The sequence below is a fragment of the Camelus ferus genome, unplaced genomic scaffold (assembly GCF_009834535.1).
Source record: "Camelus ferus isolate YT-003-E unplaced genomic scaffold, BCGSAC_Cfer_1.0 contig298, whole genome shotgun sequence".
NCBI classification, from domain to species: Eukaryota; Metazoa; Chordata; class Mammalia; order Artiodactyla; family Camelidae; genus Camelus; species Camelus ferus.
The window spans coordinates 1619171-1638930 of record NW_022588414.1 but is presented as its reverse complement, the minus strand read 5'-3'; the positions used below and the strand labels follow the sequence as shown (position 1 = coordinate 1638930).

At 39.4% G+C, this 19760-nt stretch overlaps 1 protein-coding gene across 1 annotated transcript; it reads right to left on the bottom strand.

Moving 5' to 3' along the window:
• Nucleotides 1-305: 305 nt before the first annotated feature.
• On the bottom strand, nucleotides 306-11462 carry MCHR2 (melanin concentrating hormone receptor 2). Its single transcript, XM_006186408.2, has 5 exons — nucleotides 11281-11462; nucleotides 10780-10989; nucleotides 5578-5772; nucleotides 3249-3368; nucleotides 306-621 (listed from the first exon to the last, which is right to left on the bottom strand). Exons 1-5 carry the CDS (start codon nucleotides 11460-11462, stop codon nucleotides 306-308), a joined length of 1023 nt encoding a protein of 340 aa, XP_006186470.1.
• Between the last annotated feature and the right edge of the window lie 8298 nt (nucleotides 11463-19760).

Below are 19760 nucleotides of genomic sequence, written 5' to 3'. Positions count from 1 at the left end.
CAAAGTTAGCATATTAAATGCCCTGTATTTGAATGGTTACACTACTGTCCCAGAGTCACAAGGACACAAGAAGGATGGATATGAGCACATCACACCTGCCCTTTATTTTTTTAAAAAAATTTACATTTGTTTTGGGGGGAGGTAATTAGGTTTATTTACTTATTTACTTTAATGGAGGTACTGGGGATTGAACCCAGGACCTCATACATGCTAAGCATGCACTTTACCACTTGAGCTATACAACCCTGCTCTAAACCTGCCCTTTCTAATAACACTATTAACACAGACAAGAGCCATAGACTCTCTTAAAAGCTCTGTTTCAAGGTGTTTTCCATATTATTGACTTTGTTCGCAGTCACTCTCCTTTGCACTCGAGGCAGGCGTTTCCGGAAATTTCCACTCAGCAGGATGTAGAGAAAAGGGTTGATGCTGCTGCTGGCATAGCTGAGACAGATGGAGAGGTAATAGCCCACGTAGAAAGCCAGTGTGGGCTGCTCCATCTGTAAGTTCACCAGCTGTATCACGTGATAGGGGGCCGCGCTGAGGATAAAGACTGCCACCAGCACCAGCACCATCTTTGTCAGCTTCATCACTCTCTGCCTCGGAGCACTGGGATTGTAGCTGTAGAGGAAACGGTTGGAGAGACAGAAAATAAACAACCATAGAAATTCGAGGGCAATGACTTCCCAGAACTTTTTGGACAGCTCTTAAGGGCTACGCAGTGAAATATGAAGCTCATTTTTATCCTTACTTATTCAGAGCACTGTGAACGTATTCTTTTTATTCCTGTTAAAAATTTCCCAAATTTTCCAAAGCTGGAGCATTTTAAAAAACAAAAATAAGTAACATAGTATTGAATTATCATCCAGAGTAGCAAATAAATATACATGAATCTATGCTAATATAAAAGATTGGATAAAATGAGGGAGAAGAGACAAATCTTTAGAAAAATTCCAAATAATATATGTAGATACTCCCCTCCCCAGGAGACAGAGCTTAATTCTCTTCCCCCCTTGAGGGTGGGCTTGGTGACTCTTTTCCAAAGTCATCAGAGAAAGAGATAAATAGTAAAAGTGGAGAAGTCTGTCAGACACTACCGTAAACAAGTGATCAAGATTAACATCAACAGAGCTGTCGTGCAGTTATCATGCACTCCCTGAAATGCTGTGAATATATGTTTTTCCTGAAACATGTAACTAGAGTCTAATTGTGATACAACATCAGACCAACCCAGACTGGGGGACATTCTGCAGGATATCTGACCAGTACTCCTTACGTACTTAAAACTGTCAAAGTGATGGAAAACAAGGAAAGAGTGAGAAACTGTCCCAGACCAGAGGAGACTGGGGAGATATGTCAACTAAATGCAATGTGATCCTCTGGATTAAATCCTGGAGCAGAAAGAGGACTTTGATGGAAAAACTGGTGAAGTCCAGTATAGGGTAGAGTTTAGTTAATAGCATGTACCAATGCCATTTTCTTTGTTTTGACAAATGCATCATGGTAAGGTAAGATGATGGGGAAACTGGGTGAGGAGTTTATGGGCACTCTGTACTATTTGTGCAACTTCTTTGTAAATTTAAAATTATTCTAAAATCAAAATACTTAAAATCCCCAAATTTTATCATGTTATATCATATTTAGACATTTAATAGAAATTTCCCTGGGACATCACTGGAGCAGATCAATAAGCCTGGGGAATAATATTTTAAAAGGCATGGCAGATGAAGATCATTCTAAGATAATAATTCCTCTGTAGTTCATCAAAGTAGGCACCATAATTCCTCTATGTCGTTGCATTTTGAGGGTGACTGGAAAGTATGAACTTTGTTCCATAAGATGCTATTAGCATTTCTGAGAAAAGCGTTGGGAGCAAAGTGAGCAGATTTGGAGAACTGTTTTAAAAGGGCTCAAGCATCCTCTCTAGCTATCAATGTCTCAGTATGATTCCATTTCACCCTTCTCATCAAGTCAGCTCCCTGTGATACATTTAGAAGCTATTTTTTCCCCCTGTAACTGTGGCTGCTTCCCTTTCCCATTCTAAATAGACTACTCTTTAATAATGTGATATTTCCAAAGAATTTAAAGAAGTGAGGAAAAATGTCACAAACCAAATGACCACCTAAACCTTTAATACCAGAGTTTGCTATGAATTTTGACTAATAGTGGTAAAATTGTTCACAACTGTTCCCCACAGTGTGGGGGGAAATCCAGCAACCTTGTCTTTTCAAAAGAAATACAATGATCTATTCTAAAGACCAGTTGGAATAATGATTTTTAACCTAACATGTTATATGATCACTGACTCATTTGAGCAACTTGATATATACATTTCTAGTATAAAATAATTTAGATTTATTCATATAATTTTAGAGACAAATATTTATTTTCTTTTAGTGGTGTATAGTTGCTATACAATATTATACAAATTACAGGTGTACAATATAGTGATTCATAATTTTTAAAGGCTATTTCCATTTATAGTTATTATAAAATATTGGCTATATTCCATGTGTTGTACTATATATTCTTGTATCTTATTTATTTTATACATAGTAGTTTGTGTCTCTTAATCTCCTACCTCTATCCTGCCCCACTCTCCTTCCCGCTCCCCACTGGTAACCACTAGTTTGTTCTCTGTATCTGTAAGTCTGCTTCTTTTTTGTTACATTCTCTAGTTTGTTGTATTTCTTAGATTCCATATATGAGTGATATTATACAGTATTTAGAGACAAATATCTTTTTTCCTTCCTAAGTTTATTGTCTTTAGGTTAAGTCTTTGCTTTGATTTAGTATCAATTAACCTTGTCCTAAGTGAACAAATAGTAATGACATCCTGCTCCTCTATGCTAAAAAAAACCCCCACCAAAATGAAAAGGTTATAAATTATACACAACATCTAGGATATTTAAATTTGTACACAGCTCTGCAAAATGCACAAATAAAATATTTAAATGATATTGCTGGTGGCAAGTACAAAATTATTCTTTAAATAGAATCTTGATTTCTGTTTACATTTTTATGAACCCATTACATCAGTGATTACAATATTTATCACTGATAGATCCTCAAATAGCTGCTTCAGAACATGTCGTTTTTTCCCCAGAAAATGTCATATATGGAGGTTAATGCCCATATGTCTGAGCGTGGCATGTTTCAAGTGATTGTCACCTAAGCTTCTGTTGTAGATGTCTTAGATCTCTGAATTGTTCTTTCAACAAATAAAGCAAAACACGGCACACACTTACCATCCGGACTCCTTATTCTGTTGATACATCTCCCAAGTATAGCATAAAATTAAAATGTAGCACACCAAAATCAAGGGCAAAGGGAAAAAGAAAGTTGTTATCGTCAAATATAGAGTATACCTGTAAAATGAGAGAGAGAGAAACCATGACTGTTACACTCACGACGCTCAGAACCAGCTTTTACCGTGTATGATTCTCTGATTTTTCAGGGCTCAGAATAAAAGCGTTTGGGGGAAGATGAGGATCTTTGGGTGCTTCCACATGGAGAAGTTGTGCTTTCCATTGTTCACTGACGATGGCTTCTCTCACCAACCCTTCTCAGTAGCCAACACTCCCGAGTGGGAAATGGGTGAGGATGCTTATTATTACCATTGTATTTAGTGTTATTAACAACAACAGGCAACCGAGGGACCATTTATTGTATGGGAGCCCCTGTTCAGGGTGTTTTACATATTTTAACCCACTGAATTTGTGCAACTCCATGAGTAAAAATGCCATTAGTATCTTCCCATTACAGGGGAGGGAACTAAGGCACAGAGGGGTCAGTGGCTTGCCCAGGGTTACTAAGCTAGTAAGTGGCAGAGGTGAGATTTGAACCCAGACAGGCACTCAAGCTCCAGAGCCCACGCTTGTAACCAAGGCTCAGGATGGCCTCTCAGCAGGCACGGAGGAGGACCAGTTATCAAATCAGCTGGTCTTTTCCTTGGTTCTCTGCCAGGGGGATTTCTTGGGTGAGCCAATTCTGTTTCTGCACAGACTGCAGGTGTCCTTCCTGGCAGAACCCTGTTGTCCTGGAAGAGAGGAGCCTGGGATTGGGTGGGTGCAGACAGGGTGGCAGAGAGGGAGCCCCAGGACCAAGAGAACTCTAAACGCGACACACTAGTTCCAATCCCAATTCACTGCAAGGACTTAATTCTGGGAGGAACAACAGAGGCTGAAATAGAATATCCCTTACAATAACCAATCGAAAATAGCATAAATAGCTGTTGGTGCAAAATAGTTAGTCTTTGTTTATTTGACACAGGCCAAAGTCATGTAACTGTACAGCGAGCCCCAGGTCTTGCCCTCCTTTTAGACAGTGTGGGACTCAGGTTAATCCTATCAGCCACAGTGATTAAATATTTCACCTTTAGATGGGTGATGCTTTTGTCTGTGAGTGGAGCCAATGCTGGTGTGAGGAACAGCAAGTACAGAATCAATGGTATCAATGTTGCACTCCTCTGGAGATTTTTGTTGCTGGATTTGTGGCTTGGCTGGGTCTCTACCTCTGTCCCTCTTGGGCTGTGTCTCTCTGATGCAGAAATGATTCATCTATTGAACAAGTGGTGGAATGGGGAAAAGGAATCTGCCAGACTGACTTGCCAGAATGTATGTAAAAAGCACCCAGCACAGTATCTGGCCCTTAGGAGGTGACGGAAAAATTTTAGTCAGTGATTCCACTGCTTTGTTCAAAGTTTCAATCAGAAAAATTTTGGCTTAATTTTCTTTTCAAATTCAAATGTAAGAAATGCCCACATTCCTTGCTGTATTAGCTTCCCAGAGTTTCTGTAACAAATTACCATAAACTGGATGGTTTAAGATAACAGAAAGTTATTGTCTCGCAGTTTTGGAAGCTGAAAGTCTGAAATGAAGGGGTTGGCAGGGTTGGTTCTTTTTTGAGGTTTGGGGGAGGGAGCACCTGCTCCAGGCCCCTCTCCTCGCCTCTGGTGGTTTCTGGCAGTCCTCGGTATTCCTTGGCTTACAGACATATCACCCCCCTCTCTACCTCTGTCTTCACATGCACCCTGTCTGTGTGTGCCTTCAAATCTCCCCCTCCTTATCAGGAACCAATCACTGGATTTAGGGGCCACTCTAATCCAGTAAGATTTTATCTTAATTTGATTCTATCTGCAAAGACTCTATTTCTACATAAGGTCCTATTCACAAGTACTGCAGGTAGGACAAATTTTTGGGGGACACAACCAAACTCCAGCTGCATATTGATAAGGTTTGAGTCTCAGCATCTCCTAGACACTTCTGTAAAGTCCGCCCCTCCCTTGGTTGCTGTGTTCCCGTTGAGTCTGGCTGCCACGGATCTTTAAAATCCATATTTAAATATATTTCCAGCCACAGAGGTTACATGATAAAACTCAAAATCTTTTTCTAAAGATTACCCTCTCCTTAAAATCAAACTATCAACTCAATGGTGGGAAGCAGAGAACTAAGAGGGGAGATTGCCCCGAAGAGGCTCCCCGAGGACCCTCTGCACAGCTGCTCACGTGTTGACAAGGAGCATGAAGCACTTCACAACTTAATTCAACTCTATTTTTCTTAAGTTTTAACAACCTACCAGAGTACATCGTCAGGGGATGTTAAATCAAAAGCACAACTCTCAACGCCGTCTTTAAATTTGATGACCTTCGAGTAGACCCAGACAGGCAATGCCATAATAAAGGAAGCTGCCCAAAGGCCCAAATTGATGCAGATGGTCTTGTACCTTGTTCTCCAACTCATCAGTCGAAATGGTTGGACGAGAGCCAAGTACCTGCAAAGCCAGTTAAGAAGGGTTTGGGAAGAATCAATAAAAGCACTGAGCTCCAAGGATGAAAGGTTCACAACAAGAGTAAATTATTAGTATTATTATCCTCCCTGAAGCACACCTCTACCAGGGTGAGAGAAAGTTATATTTTTGAAGAGCTGGCTGGAACCTGTAGAGAGAACAATTCTTGACCCTGTAAGTCTGAATAAACCACTCACTAATACAACTGTGACTTCCGTGAAGACACTGAAAATCATAAAATTCTGCCATGTAAACTTTTTCTTTACAAAGGTGCTTCCCTTGTACACGAGGCTCTGAAAAACTGTCTCTGAATGAGGATTTCCTCCAGGAGGGGTGGTCCTCTTCCCAGTAGGGTGTATCGATGTAGCCCAGGAAGTAGGGTGTACTGATTCAGCACAGGAAGTATGATGTACTGGTGTAACATGGGAAGTAGGTTGTACCGATGCAGGACAGGAAGTGGGGTGTACTGACACAGGACAGGAAGTGGGGTGTACTGGTGTAACATGGGAAGTAGGTTGTACTGATGCAGGACAGGAGGTAGGTTGTACTGATGCAGGATGGGAGGTAGGGTGTGCTGATGCAGGATGGGAAGTAGGGTTTACTGATGCAGGATGGGGAGTAGGGTGTACTGATGCAGGATGGGAAGTGGGGGTGTGCTGATGATGTAGGACAGGAAGGAGAAGAGTTAACTAGCTGTGGAAGAATCCCCAGCAGGAAGAGGTTCAGGCACCTGGGGACAGACGTTTTGCTCGGATGGTCATACAGCCAAGTCCCCAGGCTCTTGGAGGTTCACTTCACAGACATCACAGTGAGGATAAACAAACGTAACGAGTACAGACAATGCAGACTCCTCAGGGAACTTCGGCTGCAGGCTGGAGGGGGGAAATGGACTAATTTCATGGGGAAGGGGTTTTCTTTTTCCTTTTCCTTTTTTTTCATTCTGATCCAGAAAAAAAACGATGATCATTAATCAAACTTGAAATCTTGACATATCAAATATATTTGGCCCTCCAGCAAATCCAAGAAGAATTTTTCATAGCCAGCTGAAAACTAAAGCATGAAAAAGGGAGCTCAGATCCACAGGAGGGTGTTTGAGAAAGCAGAGTTTCGCTGGGGTGTAGGGTGGTGGAATGTGGCATTAGTAGACACTGAATAAGTGCAAAATATGGTCAACGGTCCTTTAATTTTCTCCAAGTTTTTGTAGAGCTACTTAGTGAAGGTTTATGAAAGTGAAAAGTTCCCTGTTCCCTTTGTCTTTCAATTTTACACAAGGAGCAGGACATTTTGCACTCAGTTAAGGGGCCCTTCGGCATGCAGGGCCAGGCTTGTGGCCCTGGGTGCCTCGGCCGCCGCCCTGCACACCGCACCTGCATTACCTGGCCCTAAGGAGAGAAGGCCCCCTTCCCTCCCTGCTGAGGAAGGGAATGAGGTTAGTGACTGTACCTCAGCTATCATTCTGTCTGGGATTTAAGATGTTGGAGTTGTGGCATCAGTCGGTTAGAGAATCGTCTCCAATCATATCCCCTCAGCTGAAAACCCTTCAGTGGCTTTTCCTTGCCTTTCAGATAAAATTCAGAATTCTCACCGTGAATCTCAAGGTCTTTCTCCACCTGGCCCTACTGTCACTGAGGCTGAAGCGTGTGCCAGTCTCTCTCTGGCCTTCTTTTTATCTCTGTCCTCTTTCAGGGCCAGGCACGTGCTGTTCTACCCTCCGCTGCACAGGCTCAGCCTCCCCTTCCTCCTGCTCTTGCTCTGAGTCCCCATTTAGGTCTCCCTCCCAACCCCTCCCAGTGATCCCCTTGATCACTCACTCTGTACAGGGACCCATGACCATAAATGCGGATTGTCAGGGAGCTCTTCCTTCCTGGTGTGTATCGCTGTGTGAAAACACGTTTACCTGTAGGGCTCTTCACTTTCTGTCTGTCTACACCCCGGAGTGGAAGCTCCATGAAGCAGGAGGCTTGGCGATTAGTTTAATGCTGCTGTATACCTGGCATATGGTCCCTGCTCAGTAAATATTTGTTAAATGAATGAATAGGGAATTTTGGCTCCAACTTACTGACTCTTGTTCTAGCAAACTTACTTAAAAAAGTGACCACTAATGAAAGTCTATGTAGCTTTTACCTAGAGGGAAATATTTTTAATATTTTGGATGTTTACAAATTTTTTTATACTGCTTTGGAGGTAGGAACCTACTATTAAACTATTCCACACACTTGCAGTTATTAACTAATCAGGGAAGGAAAAATGAAAGAGTTACAGGAAACACTTGAAATTTATGATCTGTTAAATTGAGAGTTAAAGTGACTTAAATGTATAAGCGGTAAGGCATACTGACGGCACACTGATATTTACTTTTGGCCTAACAAAGAAAAGTCCATTCTTGTCTTACAAAATTGTAGATTTTGTTGAATTTTAATGAATTTGGTAGAGTTGGAGCTGCAAGCAATGCCAAGGTGGTGGGAAGAGAAGGTTCAGTTTTACAAAATCTTTATTTGTCTCTGGTCATGTGATCCTTTAAAGCACGGGCAGGGAGAAGGATAAGCCTGAGCGTCTTAATTCTAAAGCAAAACTTTAGCATTCTGTGTCCGTAAGATTTAAAAAACCCACACTATACATGCACATACACCCACTCTGAAAAAAACCTGTGAACATTGGGAAAGGTTTTGTTCTAAGGCAAACGATATGCTTTCAGTTTATTTGCAGGAAGAGGTTTTCAGAAGAGGTGTCATTTCCCTTCTTTAAAGAAAAAGCCATTACTCTCCTGCCTTCATGGTATGTACACGGTATGAAGGAGCTTTTTATTTTTCTGAGGATGGGCTCACGCCTGGTGAGAACTGTACGTCTGCTGTGGGTCTGACCTGCACAGGGCCCTGGCCCTGGTGTTGGAACCCTGGTTTTACTCCAGATACCTTCAGCACTGGTGTCATCAGCTGAACTAACCAGATCTACCTACCCAGTACATGGATTAAAAAAATATGTTATTAATGATAAATTGAGAAGTACATTCTACATATCTTGAGAATTCTTTTGCAGAAAAGCAGTAGGATATAAAAAATGCATTAAACATTAGCATCATTATTCATACCTGAGTACTAATGACCCAGTGAATGATTTATATGAATCCTGCTATTCCTTTGTTTATCCATTTGAAGAACTGCTCATCAATTCCCAATCCCAAAGGCCCACTTGGAAGGGTAAAAGGCAAAAGCAGAACTCAGGGAGGAGTCCTAGATGGACTCAGGGAAATTTAACACAGCCCTCATGACACACATTCATTTATTCATTCATTCATCAGTGGTTTTTGAGCAGCCATGTGCCAAGCACTGTTACACAGACACTTGGGATGTACTAAAGTGATCAAAGACCCTGGCTTTGTAGAATTTACATTTGAGGGGCAGTGAAAGCTAGACAATAAATAACACACACATACCTCCATACACAAAGTAAATTAAATTATGTAATATATTTGAAGCAAAGGAGAAAGAAAAAGTAGATCAGAACAAGGAGAACCAAGTGTGCTGGTTGGGGTTGGGGTGAGAAGAAGGTGGATGGAGATATTAAATGGACTGCTCTCCAAGACAGCACATTGCTGTGGTGCTGATTACTGTGGTCTTCGGGGCTTGTTTCTGTAGGGGGAGGCTGCTAAGACCTGGTGTGGAGGTCTGGGCACTGGGATGCTGCAGGGTGCACTCTAGCTCGCATGCTTCCCAGCGAAGTACCTGCAAGAATCCTAGGTACTTGCAGTCTCTAGAGTTGGACAGCCTGGGTCTGTGGGTTCCACCACTCACCAGCCGCATACGCACTCACTATTGCCATCATCTCCTCAAGTAACATTAGGTTATGTGGTTGGTGAATCTGGTGATGGCATGTTCCAGGACACAGTCCAACAAATTTCTAATGATGTAAAATGGCAGCATATATGTTAACCAATCATAATGTAATAGGGAAGAACAGATCTGACTCTATATTAGATCTGTTTACTTTACTTTAACCTTTGTATCTATTGCTTGTTAATCAATAAAGGGCTGTTGCCTATAAACTTAGATTATACATAATGGCCCATTTCTGGGAATCCTGCCTCCCAGGTAATGAGCATTAAGCTAAAATACCTTTGTTTAGCTCACAGGAAACATACTGACCAGGCCCACCTGTGAATGACTGCAGGCAGGCAGAAATGAACACATCCTCTATGGAGGCTTACCGGAAACAGGAAATGTTTGACTTTACTCCCTCCCCTTTTTAGTATAAAAGAAGCCTGAATTCTAACTCAGACAAGATGGTTCTCTGGGACAATAGCCCACTATCTTCTTGGTTTGCTGGATTTCTGAACAAAGTCTGCTATTCCTTTCCCCAGCACCTTGTCTCTTGATTTATTGACCTGCTGCATGGTGAGCAGTATGAGCTTGGACTCAGCAACAGTAATGATGAGTGTAAGATATGGTCTTCCTTGTCCTCCCACATCTCTTTACAGCTGCATGGGAGCCACTACTCCGCTGATCCCTTAAAGCCACTAGATGATAACAAGGGTGTGTGAGACATTGAACTTTCCAGAGTGGCCCTGCACAGGGAGTGAGGAGACCTACCTCTGTTCTCAGCTCTGCCACTGGCTTTCTATGTGCCTTTAGCAAGTCCCCTCACTTCTCAGGACCTCAGCTTCCTTACTGCAAGAATGATGGGGAGGGGGCATTCATTCTGGTTTCCAACATTTCATGATTTTGTGGTATTTTTTTCTTGCTGTCAGTTGTACATAAAACCGAGATAAAAAATGATTGGGAAAAAGGAGATTTTAGTGCTTTAAGTTTTCCACTAAAAAAACTGACCTCTGTGAAAGTTGGAAAAATATTAATTGATCTGTACTACAATGAAGCAGGCAAATGAGGGGGAATTTTTTTCTAATAAACCAGCACTGATGTTGCTTTAGTGGGGATGACCCTGGGGAAATACAGGAACCTTTGGATTCCGTTAAGATATTCCAATCTCTTCACTTACCTGTCCACACTCATTACAGTCATGATGGCACTGCAGGCAAACTGGTTGCAGGTATCCAGGGATGTGATGATGGTGCAGAGAGGCCCCCCAAAAACCCATTCTCCTCCTCGGGCCCACTGGTGAATCAGAAACGGCATTCCAATGATGTGGACCAGGTCAGCCACAGCCAGGTTGCAGATATAAATGTCAGGGATTGTTTTTCTCCTGGACCTGAAAGAAATGGAGGGATGCCTGAGGACTGACATGGAAAACACACACCATCTTCAATTTATGCCATCTGTACCAGATTTTCAATGGCCAAATTAATTTTAGAAGTTAAAAGGGAAACTTCACAAACGCACATATGAATGCCTTGTCTTGTGTGTATTTAAACATTCTGAATTATCTTAAGCAAATGTTTCCAAAACCTGATTTCAGGCAGGAAAATACTATGGTGGGAGAGGACTCATTTAGAGAGTATAGAATGTCCCTAAACTACGGGAAAGAATAAGAAGTCCTTACCTTATTATCGTGAATACAATGAGGATGTTGCCAACCAGCCCCGCTGAGCAGATAATCCCAATCATGGAAGGGAGGATGGCTGTATCCACCACGCTGAGTGTTTGATAAGCAAACTCTTGATTCCAGGATTTGTTCAAAAGTTCAGCAGAGGTGTTACAATAGGATGAATGAAGTGAATTCATTGTTTACAAACTTCCAGTGGTTAAAGCTGTGAAGGAATAGGAAGTTCGCTCAATAAAGATTTTCTTTAACTTAATTACAAAATATTTATTGGGGCTTTCTTTGCACCAAGAATCCATGCAACAAAAGATTCCAGGGTGATTGCTCCCTGTCTATAATGGTGTGACAAATCACCAGAGGAGATATGTAAACAGTAAATTATTGAACAGCATGCTATGATAGTGTGTGCATGTTTTCTGCCTTATTGTAGTGCACACTTCAAGCACAGCTAATATTTACTCAGTGCACGCTGGTACTGGTTGTTTACAGCTGGCATCTGTTTCCATTAGCCTGCGTGTCTAGTCGGATTGGTTAGTACTCCCCCAATACTTAGGTTGTTAAATGTATTTTCTCTGTCTGCTATGAAGAGCATGCGGGGCACCAAGTCGGACTGTTTGGGAATGGAATGGGCTAAGACTTTCTAAGATGATTTCTGGACTATCTTGAAGGATGAGTTAGATCAGGAAAAGACAGCGTGGGAAGGGTAAAGCAAGTTGGGGTACCGTGTGCAAAGAAGAATTACGGCACAGGAAAAAATGCCCACCAACCAACCTAAAAATAAACAACTAAACAAACAAGATCAACAGAACTGGAAAATTATTTGCTTGACCAACCATCTTGATAAAAGATACCATCTAAGTCTTGTTTCTGTTAATGGTAAACTGGGCAACTCAGATTAAGCCTCCCACTGAAGACAATAAAATATGCTAGGTAAAATGTATATATATGTATGTGTGAATGTGTGGATGTGTGTGTGCAGCAATTTAAAAAATTATTCATGAGCTGAAAAGTTAGTGGGCCTTCCCTGGCCAGCTTTTGGATAAGATCCTGTAACTGCAGGATTAAACAGAATATTGAAGCATCAAGACTATCTTTATCCAGAAGGCACTTATTCATGCCACAACCATCTGAGCCCTGGTTCCATGTCTGTTTCATGTCCAGAGGGAAGTCAAAGTGGAGAATTTTTCAGAAGAATTCTTCCTCTGAGCTAGAGCCCCAAGGATGACATCCTTAGGTATGAATGAACCTGATTTACACTTTCTTCTCCTACCTCCACAAACATTGGGAACTGCTGAGAGATCTTGGTGCCTGTGGAATGAAGAAAGAGAGAAAAGAAAAGCAGACCTTTTCTGGGAAGGTCCAGAAGAATCCTTTCTCAAATTTGTACCATAAGTAGGCTGGCCAGGGACCCTTAGGACTTGAACTTAATCTGAAGTTGTCCAGGACTGCAAAGTCCCCTAGGTACCAGGAAGATGCAAATGCAAACCCTTTTGGAAGGGAAAAACAGCCATTCTAAGGCCTCAGAGAATCTTCAATATATTTTTTGAGGGTAATGGCCAGCAAGCAGTCAAAATACAAGCATTGCTTATATACTGATTGAAATGGATTAAAGACTTAAATGTAAGACCACACATTGTACAACTATGAGAAGAAAACAGGAGAAATTTCCTTGATACCGTCTTGTCAATGATTTTTTGGGATATGACATCAAAAATGGAAGGAGCAAATGCAAAAATAAACAAATGGAACTACATTAAACTAACAAGCTTTGGCACAAGAAAGACACAATCTGCAAAATGAAAAGGCAACCTATGAAGTGGGAGAAAATATTTTTAAACCATCCATCTGATTGATAAGCAATTTATGTCCAGAATATATAAGGAAGTTACCCAACTCAGTAGCAAAATACGAACAGTCCAATTAAAAAATGGGTGAAGGACTTGAACAGACATTTTTCCAAAGAAGACATACAAATAGCCAGCAGGTGTGTGAAAAGATGCTCAACATCACTCATCATCAAGGAAACGCGAATCAGACCACAATGAGACATCTTCTCACCCCTGTTTAGATTTTGAAAAAGCAGAAAATAACAAGTCCTGTCAAAGATGTGGAGAAAAGGGAATCATTTTGCACTGTTGGTAGGAATGTAAATCAGTGTAGCCACTATGGAAAACAGAACGGCGTTTCCTCAAAAAATTAAAAATATTTAACTACCATGTGATGCAGCAATCCCAATCCTGGGTATACACCTGAAGGAAATGAAATCAGTATGTTGAGATACAAGTACTCCCATGTTTATTGTAGTATTATTTACAATTGCCTAGACATGGAAATAACCTAACCATTGATGGATTAATGGATAAAGGAAATGTGATGCTCAAACTCACACACTTGCACACATACACAGGAATAATATTGAGCCATAAAAGAGAAGGAAATCTTGCCTTTTGTGACAACATGGATGGACCTGGAGGGCATTACGCTAAGTGAAGTAAGTCAGAGAAAGACAAATACTGTTCTATTCTCACTTATATGTGGAATCTAAAAATTCTGTGCTTGTAGAAATAGAGAGTAGAGTGGTGATTACCAGAGGCTTGGAAGTGGGGGCAGAAATGGGGGTGATGGTCAAAGCGTATAAGCTTCTATCCATTAGATGAATATGTTTTGGGGACCTAATGTGTATCATGGTGACTATAATTAACAGTATTGTATTATATATTTGAAAGTTGTGAAGAGAGTAGGTCTTAAATACTATCACCATAAAAAGGTAATTACGTGAGTGGGTGGAGGTGTTAACTAACCTTATTGTGGTAATCATTTTGCAATATATACATGTATCAGATCATCACATTGTACCCCTTAAATATGCTGTATGTCAATAATACTGCAATAAAGTTGGAAAAAATGTGGTATATGAATACCATGGAATATTAGTCAGTATTAGAAAGTGAAAGAAATCCTGTCATATGCTACAATGTGGATGAAACTCTAAGACATATGCTAAGTGAATGAGCCAGTCATAGAAGGACAAATACTGCACGATTACACAGGTATTAAGTGTCCAGTGTCGTCAAACTCATTGAGAGTAGAATGGTGGTTGCCAGGGGCATGGGAAAGGAAAAAATGAGGAGCTGCTGTTCTGGGAATAAAATTTTAGTCATGAAAGATAAAAAAAAGTTTTAGAGATCTGCTGCACAACATTGTCCTTACTCAACATTGAACATTGTACTGTTTACCCAAAAATTTGTTAAGAGGGTCAATGTCATGTTATGTGTGTGTTTGTGTGTGTGTATGTGTGTGTGGGGGGGTTTATCAGAATAAAAAAATGTATGTGAGAGGAATAAATGAATGTTTGAGAAATGGAGCAGAGTGAATGTTTTATGTTCTAGATGGAATATTCCAGTCAGTAGCCTGTTGGTAAAATATATTCACACAAAATAAAAAGTAACATCAAAATTGGAGGAAAAAAGGATATATTATTACAATAGCAAAAAGGCAAGCCTCACAGGATACTTGTAAGATATATAACCAGAAGAAGGCTCTTGTTCAGAATATATAAAATATACATACAAATCAGTGAGAAAATGGTAGAAAATTCAACAGAAAAATGGCCAAAGATTTCAATAAGCCTTTACACGGTTGATAAACATTTCATAAGGTATTCAATACTCATTAGTGATAAGGCAAAGGCAGACTAAAACCACAACAGGATACCTATACATACGTATCAGATTGGTTAAAAATAAGTCAATTCTGAGAGTTGCAAGTGTTAGTGAGGATATGGAGTCACAGAAACTCCGACCACTGTTGGGAGTAGAAATTAATATAGCACAGTAGAACACAGGGAGACATTATTTATTAAAGTTGACTAATTACATATTATCCAAGAGCAGAAACTTCTTCCTCGGTGAGATGTCAGTAGAGATACACACGTTTATATGTTTCAGGAAAAGTGCCCCAGGGTGTTCACAGAAATATTTATTTTAAATGTCTTAAACTGAAAATAATCAAAATGCTTATTAACGATGGGATGGATAAATAGACTGTGATACACTGACACAAGGAAATACTGTACCACACTAGATGGGAGCAGACTATAAAGACACACAAGAACGTAGATGCCTCTAATCTCTTAGGGTTGGGCAAAAAGCAAAAATTCATACAGTATGATTACATTTAGATAGAATTTTAAAACACAGGCAAAACTAATCTATATTACTAGGGATACATATAATAATGATAAAAATATAAAGAAAAGCAAAGAATTAGTAACTGGGTAAGTCAGATTGATAGTCATCTCTAAACAGAGGGTTTTATGTATGGCTCTGCAGGTTATATTAATAGAAAAAAATAGTTTTTAAAAAGTAGTCTAACATCTGACCATGTGGTTTCAAGGCAATAATCTAAAGCCCTGTTCTTTCTTCTTTATTAATACTTATCTTCCTCTTAATTTTCCTACTCTGCCTCTGTTCATTTTTACTTTTCTATTCAGTTATTTCAAACGTTAAGAATCAGCTAATATAAACATTAACTTTGTGTTTTTGTTATGTTGAAATTTGATGCCAAAATATATGCAAAAACTTAGCAAAAGGGCTTTTTTTCAGGCAAAACAGCTCTATACGACTGAACTCACTGAAGAATTTCATACAGAAAAATATTCACGGTTAGTGACCTCGTATTGTTTTAAAACAACAGACCTGGTTATTTGAAAAAGTCAAGATAACTAATTTATTTTAATTTTCATTCTGTTACTTAGATCATGAAAAGTCAATATTTGAGATTGATTTTGGGGGATACACAAAAATCTAGTATTCAAGATAAGAGGTGAAAACTTAACTTTTATGACAACTATTTTTTAGCATTTTCACAAGTTTAAAAAATATGTATTCCATATTCAAATTAATAGATTTGGTGAACATATGCACTTTTAGAAATGATGATTTAAGTTTAAGACATAGGCAAACATTTTCCCATGAATTATGTATAGCAATATCCATTATCTCCCAGATCATTTATGTATTTCAATATCTCTTCTCCAAATATAATCTACAGGAGCATGACTCCCCAAGTTTTAGCCAACATTCATGCTAATAAGTATGTTTCTAAGACTAACAGTCTCACAGCTAAGATTTGGGAGTATAATCTGTATGGTAACATGTTAATGTTTTTAACATTTAACGAATGTTAAAAATGTTTTGACAACTCCTAGGCTATTTAAATCTCAGCTCAGATCTCTTTAACCTCGCCCTTCCACCTCTCTGTACTCAGCTCTCAAGTTCTCCGAGGAAGACGGGAACCTCAGAGAGTGGGAAAGGGAGTCATCTGTGAGACAATATGATGTGTGGAAAGAGCTCTGAAAGAATCTGCAACCTGTAATCTGAAACCTTTACTCATGTCACTAAAAATCTGACAGAGCATGAGTCCTGTTACCTTGGCTGTGACTGTTTTCCCGGTGTCAGTTCAAGCCTCATGCATATAGAATCCAAAGTAAGGAAAGCAAATTGATGTATCTGTGAAAATTCTAAGTAAAATTTTGTGAATCCCTCTGTCATATGTATAAGAAATTTCTTATTTTATCAATTCACTGAATTTCAACTTACAGAAATTCATCAATCGAATAATAAATCCATGTCAAGGAAGATGGTCTCCTTGTTCTTACCTTGTCATGTTGGCTGTGGCAGGTAGTGGCCCGCTTGCCCTCCAGGTATAGGACTGCTCAACATGGAAAGCTAGTGTTCAGTGGTATTTGGTGCTTCATAAGGTTCAGCAAGTACCATATAACTATCTTTCTGTCCTTAATAGACACTACTTATTAGTTTAATATATAGAAACAAAATACTAATTCACTGAGGCTGTTAAATATTAGCTGTTGAAAAAATTTTAAGCGCTATTAAATTAAATTGTTCATGTTTTCAGTATTACTAATATTTATTCAGAAGGTTATGTTTTAGAATCTTTTATATGAAGAATCTCTCAATTGCTAAGTATGATTTCCTTATATCTAAGGGCCATTTTCATCAGGTCAACTCCCTCTAATTTGGCAACAAAAGCCAATGTTTATGGGGAAGATATAGCTCAGTGGTAGAGTGTGCCTACCATGCACAAGGTCCTGGGTTCAAGCCCCAGTACCTCCATTAAAAGGTAAATAAATAAATAAATAAAAACCTAATTATTCCCTACCCCCCAAAAAATTATTTTAAAAAGCCAATGCTTAAATAAGGCTAACGTAATAAATACTCTTTTGCAGAAAACTCCCTGTGCTATCTCTGTCTTTACGTGGTACCTCTGGCGTGAACCCATCCAGCCAGGTAATAAATACTTTCTCTTGGAACTTTTCTGGGTATAAAGCTATTTCTCATTTATTAAGTTGCAGGTTTTGACACTTATTTGGAATATAACCCTGGAAAACTGGTCTTAAATAGTTGAGAATACCTTCTTGTAGGAAGATTTTTTTTCCTTAAAAAAAAAAAAGAGGATATTTATGCTTGGAAGGTTGGTGTTGAAAGAAGACTGACAGTGTCAGTTTAATGTATTCTAATTCACATCATTTGTCTATATACACTGACATCTTCATACATACACAATTTATTCATGATGACTAGGACAAGCAAAACGAGGAATGAATTTAAAGGAAATCAGATTTTTTTTTTAAGAAAAAAGAAAGTGTTAAGGAGTCTGAAAAGTGATAAGAAAACATATATGGCAAAGAGGAGCATGATGTAGAGAATAAATCAGAACTAACAGATGATGAGTTTATTTACATCTCAGTGATAATTTCACACAATTTTGATTATTTTTAGAAATAAACCCTAATATAATAATTTTCAGTAAACATAGTCATGATGATGGAATTAAATGAATCTAACAAGCTAGCTTTTTGGCTGCTTGGCTTGTTACAAGTTTCAAGTTAAATATCAGAAGAAAATCACCTAAGAAAAAAGCCTGCTGCTAATAACCAGTAAAATCAAGGATGTTTCAATAACCACCAAGCACAACATATAACAACTATATATAAAGCTGCCTCCCTGCTGCCCATATACACACACACCCATGGGTCCCAGTTGTATAGATGTGCTCTCCAAGTTAGGGCCCAACAAAGGGAACTCTCACTGTTTTCGCCTGATCCACCCATCTCCTTCCATTCTACTGAACCTCTCTTTGAGAAATCTCTAATGATCTCCAGGCATGCTCTATGTTAAGTCACTTATTCACTCAACAAACATTATGGTGTATATAGCGAAGAACAAGACCAACAAGATTTCCACCTCCTGGCGTTACATTCTAATATATAAGGGTTAATGGGTATGTAAGTGTACTGTGTTCTGCCACTTGCAATTTGTAACTTTGGTTAAGTAATCTCTCTGAGTCTGTTTCCCCGTTGGTGAACGGTAATAAGAACAGTACCTATCTCAAAGTATGGTTGTAATGATTAATGTGATAATATGAAAAAGTGCTGAGAATAATGTGTTCTTGTAAGTGTTCAGTTAACATCGGTCATCACCATCATCATCATCATTATCACCACCACTGTGCAGTAGAGAGGTTGCCTACTGGGTATAGGATCCTGGGATGAGGATGGAGTGGAAAGAACTGTAGGCAAAAAGAGCTGTGAACTGATGCAGAACTGAGGTTAAGGCTGCCACTTTATAATCTTTAATCTACAGTGAGTGGATTCAGAAACTTAAAAGGCAAACGGAGGCATACTAACATTTTTTTAAGAGTTTATTTGAGCAAACATCAATTCAAATCAGGCAGCTCCAAACCGAAAGTGGTTAGGAGTGCTCCACTGACAGGACCTCAGGGTTTTCATAGAAAAGGTGCACAGGCAAAGCCAGGACATGATTTGATCGACGGTAGTTGAAGCGATTGCCTTATTTGGGAAGGCTGAGTTGGCTATTTGTGGTTCTTGTTCTTAAGTTTCATTTTCTTGGATTCTAGTGCATTGACTCTGGCTTAGTTTTTGGTTTGCTTATGTAGCTACCTCGGCATTAGAGCCATGCCCTCGTTTGATTGCTTTAACAAAACATAGTACATCTTATAGCTTAAAACACTTCAAGTCAAGAGGACTGGAAAAAGAGTATCATTCTCGTGACCGGTCTCTATCTATTGATTGTCTGGACAGCAGCTACAATAACCTGACTCAGACGTGGGAAAACCAGGCTTGGTCACCTCTCACAGGTAGAAAGAAAACCTTTAGGGACCATTCCACCCCTCACTTCATAGTTTCCAGTATATCTCTGAGGGACAAGGAGAATCTGGAGAGAAGAGACTGATGAGGTTTGTCTTAAAGATGAACACACCATATTTGGAGCTGGTGCAAAAATATGATCAAATTGGATGGGAGAGAGTGTTTTGTTTTTTAACTGAAGTATAGTTGAGTTACAATATTATGTTAGTTTCAAGTGTACAACATAGCAATTTCACTATTTTAATAGATTATACTCCATATAAAGTTGTTATGAAATATTGGCTAATATTCC

Coding starts and splice junctions, on each gene's coding strand:
- MCHR2 (XM_006186408.2), bottom strand. CDS start 11,462: ATGAATTCACTTCATTCATCCTATTGTAACACCTCTGCTGAACTTTTG. Junction 10,990..11,280: donor ATTGTATTCACGATAATAAG/GTAAGGACTTCT, acceptor CATTTCTTTCAG/GTCCAGGAGAAAAACAATCC. Junction 622..3,248: donor CAGAATAAGGAGTCCGGATG/GTAAGTGTGTGC, acceptor TTTCCTCTACAG/CTACAATCCCAGTGCTCCGA.